We start from the raw sequence: 9,169 nt of genomic DNA, 5'->3' as shown, positions 1-9,169 counted from the left end.
AAATTATGTAAACTTGTGTTTCTAGTAAAGTTTAATGGTGAGCAAAATTGTTCATATGACACAGTCATTATACCAATAAGGTTGTGTAAATGACACTGCAGGGCAGTCGGTTCTCTGCTGCAGCCTTGTAAGCGGATATGTGGCTCACTCAGACTTGGCTCACTTCATTTGACTGTTGTCATGGCATTCTAAAGCAAAACAGTTTTCTTCCAGCATTTGAGTGTGTAATAAGTGGTTTCAGGCAACATCATTTCATAGCTGCCCATTCACCGCCTCTACACTTTTGCAAACAGATCACTGTCCTTAAGTGCTTCCTTGTCTTCTCAGCGAACACGTGCTGGACTGCTCGTTGCAGCAGTTGTCAGCTTTCCGCTCAGTCTTCCTGCCTATGAGAGGACACTTTCTCTGACACTCCGAGATGAGCAGTGGACAGATGTACAGAGCAGAGAGTGATCCAGGGACAGAAATCTAATATCATGTTCAAGAGTGCAGAAAGGGGCTGCTATAATGCACACTTCTTTATTTAGTGCCTTAGTTTCAGGCTGAAGGCTCTCATGTTAGCCATCTTCAGCAGCAATAGTCGTTTAGAGAGCTTTCCAGCCTGTTGCATCATTTAAATAGGTCGCATGACAAAATAGTCATTGGTCTATTATTGCTTTGAGTCTTGGAGGACCTCCAAACAATGCACGTATCAGTCTAACATTTAGTGCCAGTGTTATCTTTTTATAACTTCTCTGTAAAACAAGTTGCTGAGGAGCTCATTTAAGTAGTTTGTCCTAAAATCGAATGGATCTTCAAGCCGTTTCTTACGTGTTAAAGCTTTTTAGGAATACCTGATGAGAAAATGTGTAAAACTGGACACCTTTCTGCCCCGCACACAGACAGTCGCCCCAGGAGAGGGTGGAAAAATGCCAATTGGTTGTCTCCCTTTCCTGTAACTAATCTCTATAACACATATTCATTGGAAGAGTGATTATGACACTGCAGGGGTGTGGGTCAGCCGCTCGTAGTGAGCAGACAGAGGTGTGTATGTGTACTCTGAAGTGGGGGGGCGTGTGCTTTCATGCAGTGGGTGTCTCCGTAAAAGTTACAGAGCCACAGGGCATGTGCTCGTGCCCACTTCAGAGAGGTGTGCTACAACTCCTTTGACTTTACTTTTGTCTGTATCTCAGTTATTTTATTCCAAGACTGTTTTTCTTACTTCCTCCATTCACATTAACTTAGTGAGAATTTTTTTCCATGCAAGTTTTTTTTTTTCTTAGAATGAACGAGGGAAGGTAGGTGGAGTCGGACGGAGAAGTGTGCTTTCTCTGCTCTCCCCCTCTGACACGCTGCCTCTCTTCCATTCTGTCATTGCCATCTCGGAGGAACAGAGACTTCTCATTCCCTGCCACCCTAATTTTAAGAGGAACGGCGAATGAAACGGAATAATCCTCATCTTCAGAACAGCTGAAGGATCATCAAGAAAGAAACAGTAAGAACTTTAGAAAAACTGTTGTAAAGCTGGGTTTGCTCTGGAAATCATCTCCACAGTAATCCTGTTTTGCTTTCGTACCTTTTTTTATACATTAAGGGTTTACTGACTTTAAGAACAATGGTTGCTGGAATGCTGATGCCCATGCGGGACCTTAGGGCCATTTACGAGGTCCTGTTTCGAGATGGTGTAATGGTGGCTAAAAAGGACAAACGGCCTCAGATCATGCACCCTGAAGTTCAAGATGTCCGCAATCTACAAGTCATCCGTGCCATGGGTTCTCTCAAGTCCAGAGGGTATGTTAAGGAGACCTTTGCTTGGAGACATTTTTACTGGTACCTGACCAATGACGGTATTGTTTACCTGCGTGACTACCTCCACCTGCCCGCCGAGATCGTTCCAGCCTCTTTGCAAAGGGTTAGAAAGCCAGCTGCCTCTCTCGCCATTGCCCACCGTGCTACGAGAACCCAATCTGTTCAGGGCCCAACATCCTATGTTCCCAAGCCGGGCCGCATGGTTGAAACAGAGAGCCAGGTAGCTGAGCGACAAGGCTATCGCCACAAGACGATGAGTCCAGAGGAACAAGGGGATTTCAATACCCCAAGATTCAGGGGTCGTCCACCGGCCAGGGAGGCTGTCAGGCCAAAAGCTTTAGGGGACGTCGAGGAGCAGTACCCGTCCCTTCACAGGAGGAGAACCAACTTCAACAATGAGTTGATGATGAAAGAAGAATCCAAAGTGAGAAGTTCACCGCCTTATCAAGAACCCCCTATTAAAAACGAAATGCCAGTGGCATCACAGGAAAGCACTGGATTGAAGATTCAAGAGGAGCAGAAGCAAAGTTCAGCTGTTGTTCAGAAACAATTCATAAAAATAGATGTTTCACAGACCACTCTTAAATCCTCCACTATGAGCCTAGCATTACCTGTAGTTGCTGCTGGTGCAGCTGGAGCTGCAGGTGCTGCTGCTTCAAAGACTGCAGTCAAATCCTTTTCTACAGAAACAAACAAGCAAAACGTGAAGAGTAAAGAGAGAACTTTGGCAGCAGAAGAAAAAGCTGCCATTAAGCCAAGAGAAGAAGCCACATGTACTTCCGGACTTCCATTGCGTCCTAGTATGGAAGTCAAAGAAGAGCAAACAAAGACTGCACAGATCTGTGTCACACCTGCAAGGGAGAATGTCACAGTTACAGATAAACCAGTTCTCAAAATGGAATTTGCTCAGGAAACTTCCAAAGCTCACATTGATGCTGTCAGTTCTTCCACCAAACCTATGAGTGGAGCTGACCAGGATGGGGACCATAAGCAAGAAAAGATGAAAGAGCTAGGTAATTTAACTCAAACAAAGATGCAAAATGATGAATTTACTCAGGAAAGCCTCAAATTTAAACATCTCAGCTCTGCTAAGAAGATAGGATCCAAAGATGCAGCTGATAGAACTTCAGAGGTGATTCAAACCTCAGGAAGCCAAGCACCGCAACCTAAAATGGACCAAGTGCCTCTGAAAATGAAAAACACTACTGCGCCCTCCTCAGTTCAAGTCAAAGTTGCACCTGACACTGCAACTGCCTCAGCACCAAAAACTGAAGCTGCACAACCTGTCTCCGTGGAAATGAAAGCAGCACCAGCTTTTATCTCTCAACAGGAGAAATCTGATGTAAAAGAAGTTTCACATGCCAAAAGAGATGAGGCAATAGTGAGAAAGGAAGTTTCGGTCATTTCTGGAGGGGACTCTGAAACGATGCCAGAAAAATCTCGATCCACTGAAAATACCGCTGTGATTGAAATAATTACAGATATGGAACAAATCGGTGAAGGGAGCAAGAAATCGAAAAGAAAGAAAAAGAAATCTCCAGGTGAGATGTCCAAGAATGTTAATACTGAGGAGCAAGTTCACTCACAGATGGAAAAAGAAAAAACTTCTGAAGACAAAACCCTGGAGGCAGGGCCAGAAAATTCCATTCAGCCTACCCCAGTTATTACCACAGAGCTTTCAACTGTGTCCACCCCCATGAAGACAGTGGAGAAAAACAAGGTTGAGGCTAAAAAAGACAGCAAAAAGGAACAAATGAAAGAAGAACCAAAACAATCTGATGAAAAGTTAATTGACGACAAAGAAAAAATTGTATCAAAATCGCCGAAAGATACTCCTGTGGCGCCTCTGCTGGCTGTGGAAAGAAATGACACAACTAAGGATAGCAACCCGATGGAACCACTATGTCCCAAGGGTGAGCTAAATGCTGTTTTGCCCCAGATGGAACCAGTGAAATCTGAGGAAATGACTCAGGCCAATGGAGAAACAATGACTGTGCAAAACATATGTCAAGTGGAACTCGTGCACGCAAGTTCTAAACCTTCAGAGTCTCAGAAAACTGCTGCTCAGACCAAACCCCCAACAAGTGTTTCAGAGGAACCCTCAAAGGGAAAAAATAAAGGCAAAAAGAAAAAGCAGTCACCAGAGTCAGAAACCACAAGTACAAAGCCTGTCCTTTCGTCTGATGCCGGACCACGGACATCCTCTGACATGACAACACCGCCTGAGGCCAAAGTTAAACACAGCCCTGTCATGGCCTCTGAACTGACAGAAACTAAAGTCCTCCCAAAGATGACTCCTGAAGGAATGTGCAGTGAGGAAGCCAGGCAGGCAGCAGCTGTGCTCTCTGAGGCCCCGGCAGACAAAGGGGAGGTGGAGTCAGCTCAAGTCTTTGCTGAAAAAATCAAGCGGGAGGTTCCAAAACTACAAACACCCTCCGCTGCGAGGGAAGCACCCGCAGCCAGAGAATTAACGTCAGCAGCACCAGCACAGGCGGCTGAGGCGCGGACCAGCCCTCTCGTCAGGCAAGAGGAGCCTCCCAGAGTTTCACAACTTTTGTCCAGTCAGGCAGCAGAGTGCAGCACAGAGGAAAGACTCCCTGATTCGAAAGCCTTGAAGCAGGAGGCAGAGAAGAAGAAGAACAAGAAGAAGAAGAAGAAGGAGGACCCGAGCCCTGAAACCACCACACCCTTAGTCCAGCCTGATCAACATCACCTGGGCGACACCTGTGACCCTACTAGATCTGACACAGACGAGGCGACCATGAGGAAGAAAATAGTAGTAGTGGAAGAGATAGTGGAAGTGAAGCAGCTCATAAGTCCTGACTCTGCTGGGGGACAGTCACCTCCTGCACCTGTGCAGCTCAAGGAGGAGGAAGAAGAACTAGACCTGGATGTTCTGGAAGAAATAGCTTTAGAGCGAGCTCTTTGGGCTGAGGGCGTTGAAACCAAGTTGCATGGATCCTCACCGGACGATGACTGGGACCACTCACTGCAGGAACCGGACCAGAAGACATTTAACTTTGTTGAAGGTTGGTCTGAGTGCATGCAAACTGAACCTCTTCTTCTCCTAATCTCTTTATACACATGATGCTCAGTGTTTACTCTGAAGTTCCCACCTTAGTTTGAAGTGTGGGAGGTCTTCTTAGATGACAGCACCACAGCCACTGCTGCTTCACATTCTCCAGCTTGAAATTGTGTCTTTTCTGAAGTGGTTTTATAAAGTTTTTTGTAGGTTTTACATTACACTCTTTAGAGATTGTACAATAAACTGCCTCTGCTTTGTGATGTGGAAAGAGTCCCTGTTGAGGAATAGCTTCTGTGTGTGAAGAGTCTATTGACATGTGACTGGGATTTAATCAGGTCTGTGTTGAAATAGGTGAAGGACCAGTGATCCAATCAGATCCAATCACTGTTGCATTCTTTAAAAGCTTCAAATTAGCCATTAGATTCTGTTAAATTCTCCAAAGTTTCACATCTTTTTCATGCAGCTGAAATGTTTACTTTGCATTTTAGGATCAGACACAATAATGACATTTAAAGATGTGTTGAGGAAATTTGCTTCTGGGAAATGGTATAAAGCTGTACACCCTGTTAGGTGAAATCATAATCTCAGGAGCCATCTCATCACATTAGCTAACTGGGTTATGACCTGTAGCCTATCCAGCGAGGTGGGGCTGTTTGCAGAGATTCAGCCTCGCCTGTTCCCTGAGGACACAGCAGACCAGGAGTCATACTGAAACAAGGAGGTGTGGTACTTTTGGGAGATGTTCTCTTCAGATCTGTAACTGCTGTCCTGGTTCTGGTTTACACATCGTGGTTTCTGCTCTCCCCTGCCCACCCTGTCAGGTATTATAACTGAAAACATACCACTCACATAGCGTTATGCAACAGGAAGATAGGGGAGCTATGCAGGCAATGCAGTAACTCTGCTGCATGCTGCCCTTCTTGATCAGATTAGAGAAGGAAACATCAAGAGTCCAGATTAAACTTTGCAGAAGTGAAACTATGAATACTCATATGAAAGGAATGATGAAACACGCTCATGTGACAATGACATTTTATAGGTGACAAATGTTGAAGAGATTCTAACTTTCACTAGTATTTGGATACTGGCTGCTCCCATGGAAAGCAGGGAGAGGAGTTGACGTGGGCGTTGCCTGTTGTGGGTGTGAGCAGCAGACAAAGAGTCAGGAAGTTGGAAAAGGTCCTCTCAGCTCTGGTGGGTGTGTTTGTTTGGATCCAAACGTGACAGCAGATCTGGATTCAATTAGCAGCTTGGCTCGCTGATTCAATCAGTGTTAGTCATAAGGAAAATAAATCCACTTTGGAGGGAAAGAGAAACTTAACAGCGCACATAAACAACAGCATAAAGATCGTTGTTAACCTAGAGGGTCAGGCCACGTATTTTTAGGAATCTGAGAGTGTTCTTTTGCAGGGAAAGATTGATTCACAAACGGAAACTCTTAAAGATGAGACCTGATTTCAGATATGGACAGAGCAGTGCACTGCTGACATCTGCTGTCCATTAATATCATATTCATGGCTCAACTTGATCCCAAGCGAAGCTTTCTTTTTGTTTTTTTTTTTTGTTTTATTTAATAGGATTTTACCACACAGTTAAGATTTTAGTTTTGTCCTTTCCCACCTCCACAGTGTGTGTTTGGATCAGACAGCAGTGCTGAGAGATGTTGACATCAGTGCTGTTATGCTTTAAGTGTGGTATTCCTGGTATGTTGTGCAATTAAACGTCTATATTTTGAAGAGTCGGTCACACCCAGGGAGAGACATTTTCACTTTAGGTATGTCTCCTTTTGTAATTTGTCTATACAGGGAGACAAATGATCTTTTAAAACATGCTCTGTCATAAAGACAGTTGTATTTTGTAAACTCATGCTTTCCTGTTGATTTCCTGAATGGAAGCTGTAAGCCCAGCTAACAAAACATCAGGTTTGGACAAACCACACGTGCTTAAAGTTTGTCCACCCCATTCAGTTATTGGAATTCCAAGGTATCCACTGTACTGTCCCTTAATTCATGGCCAGTACTGCATATGATGTGGAAACCAGCACTTACATCGTGCTGAGGCGTTACGCCTTCCATAATTGTGGGGGAATCGTGTTCAAATTGTGACTCAGACTGGCTGCTCTGAAGTCCTGGAACCTCGAGAGTACCTCCAGATACATAATCACAGTCGGCATCATTGAACCGTTGGGACTTGGCAGCTGAGGGTGTGTCATGTTGCTGTTGGCCAGCAGAAATGTTTGGTGTAAAACAAAAGATTTGACCTTTTCTCCTGTGCCATATCTTTTACTGCTGACTGCGCTTCGAGTCTTTTTAGTGTCAGAACATATTGCTCCACATTCCACAAAGCCGGACATCAGTACACCAAGCAAACATGTGGGAGGATGTTTGTTTGCTGGCATGAAACTTGAGATTAAGAAACATGGCTTCAGGATTTTTTAGAGAAATTATAGCCCAGGCTAAAATATCCTTATTGACCAAGTAAGAAACTTTTAAGTGGGAAAGCAAAATGTTATGGTTGAGTTTCCACTCTGGGCTCCGGCTCAGATTGTTTTATATAAAACTCAGTGCCAGTAAGTTGCAACATAACAGCTAACGGCTGGGGTGTGGTGCAGAGTTACAAATGCGTTGCTGCAGTCTAATGCTGAACTCATTCAACACCAAACCCCAAAAACAGAGGGATCAATAACATGTGGAAGATATTCAGGGTTTGGCTCACATACTTGGGACATTAGTCATTTCCTAAAGTCACTTTCCCATAGAGACTAACTCACAGAACTTCAGTTTTCTAATGAAGACTGTCCAGAAGATTGATTTGCTTTTGGGTGTATTCAGACTGGACATCTTCGGTTTGCTTAAAGTGAATCAGAGTACTTTTCCCTGATAATCCGAAGCAAATTTTCAATCTGAATCAGTCTGTATATATACATTTACTGGACATAAGAAGTGTTGAGGTCTCCCATAGGAAATGCTTTACCTCCAGCCCTCGTGAATTCAGGCCAGAGCCTTCGCCGTCACTTCCTATTAAGTCTACCTTCACGTTTTTAAAATAACTACTGTCGCCAATCATGAATGAGTTTGTTCCGGCTTGTTCAAAGTCCACATCCCTTCCACTAAAAATGGCTCTGGGGAAACGTTGGAGGCGGGGCCAGCAGGCACCACATACTTTACCTGAGGCATCTGATTGGTCACTTTATAAATCGAATAAGTGGCGATAAAGAAAAAAATATCTTTAAAAAAATTAGGATTAGCAATAACGTGTTAAGAAGAATGTATCAGAGTAAGAAAGAATGTTTATTCTGACAAATAAAATGACTGAGTAATAACTGTCTATTTCTCAATATAAGTCTATGAGATTTCAGCCTTGTTGCAATCATTGGGTTCCTCTTATTGAGGGGGGAGGGGTTGCTCTGTCCAGTCCTTCCTTACACAGCCTATGGTCTGAATACACTCAGGCAGACCCTGACCAGGAACTGCTCTTGAAACCATCTTTCAGGGTGGTTTTGGTTTGTTTCCAATCTGACTAAGCTTCAGTTCACTCAGAGTTTCCTTAGTCTGAATATTCTCCGTGCCCGAAGTGGAACAACTGGACCAAAACGGCCACCATAACCAGGCATAACAGGATGTAAACAGAGCAGGAAGGAAGGAACCTGTGGACAAATGTGAAGCAACAATGAGACACAGCAATTCATTGAAATGTGGTTGGATGAATTTTAGTTCGGATAAACTTTTGAAGTGATACACATTGCTTCTCACACTGTTTTCCCAACAATCTTTATGTCATAGACACTTATCAATGTACTTTCTTAGTGGACGTCTCCTTAGCAGTACTAAGGTAACAGTAAAAAGTGTTTTACCTGACGTTGATACAGATGTTCAAATTTGGTCAGCAAAATTAAGGTTGAATCAGTAAAATATGCCAAGACAGATTGCAAAGCGTAGGACTTCTATCATTTCTGCTTCTTGTTATTGTGTCCGTCCTCATAAGTCCTGGCCAAAGTCTGAAAAGATCTGTAGTCACCTGCTTTTGTTTACAAGCTTTAGTCTGAGACAGAAATGTCCTGTTGAAAGGCAGTCTGAATACAGACCAAACACAAGGTTTAGGGCTTGATCCGGACCAAATTAAGTGGACTTGGTCCAGACCAATGGACCTTTCCAGTCTGAATACACCCTTAGTTTCTGCTAATTTTAACACTAAATTTTTTGTTCTGCTGTCCTTTGAACACAAAACCTATGTCTTTATTGTTACAAGTTTTTTTTGGTTCTTTGTAACATGATCAATGGCGTTTGTGAATGCTACACACAAGCATGCTAATGGAGGAATTCCTCTGTCAGGGTAGATTCTTTACATTTCACCACC

The 9,169-nt window shown here is 43.6% G+C and overlaps 1 protein-coding gene across 1 annotated transcript in view; it reads left to right on the top strand.

Moving 5' to 3' along the window:
- Nucleotides 1-512: 512 nt before the first annotated feature.
- The window catches only part of macf1b (microtubule actin crosslinking factor 1b), a 103,438-nt gene continuing 94,781 nt past the window's right edge, over nucleotides 513-9,169 (top strand). The window contains exon 1 of the mRNA XM_036215925.1: nucleotides 513-4,817. Within this exon, the coding sequence (XP_036071818.1) occupies nucleotides 1,595-4,817 (3,223 nt within the window). The 5' untranslated portion in view covers nucleotides 513-1,594. The remainder of the gene's footprint in view (nucleotides 4,818-9,169) is intronic.

The sequence above is a fragment of the Oryzias melastigma genome, linkage group LG16, assembly GCF_002922805.2.
Source record: "Oryzias melastigma strain HK-1 linkage group LG16, ASM292280v2, whole genome shotgun sequence".
Lineage (NCBI taxonomy): Eukaryota > Metazoa > Chordata > Actinopteri > Beloniformes > Adrianichthyidae > Oryzias > Oryzias melastigma.
This window is presented reverse-complemented; position numbering and strand designations above follow the sequence as displayed.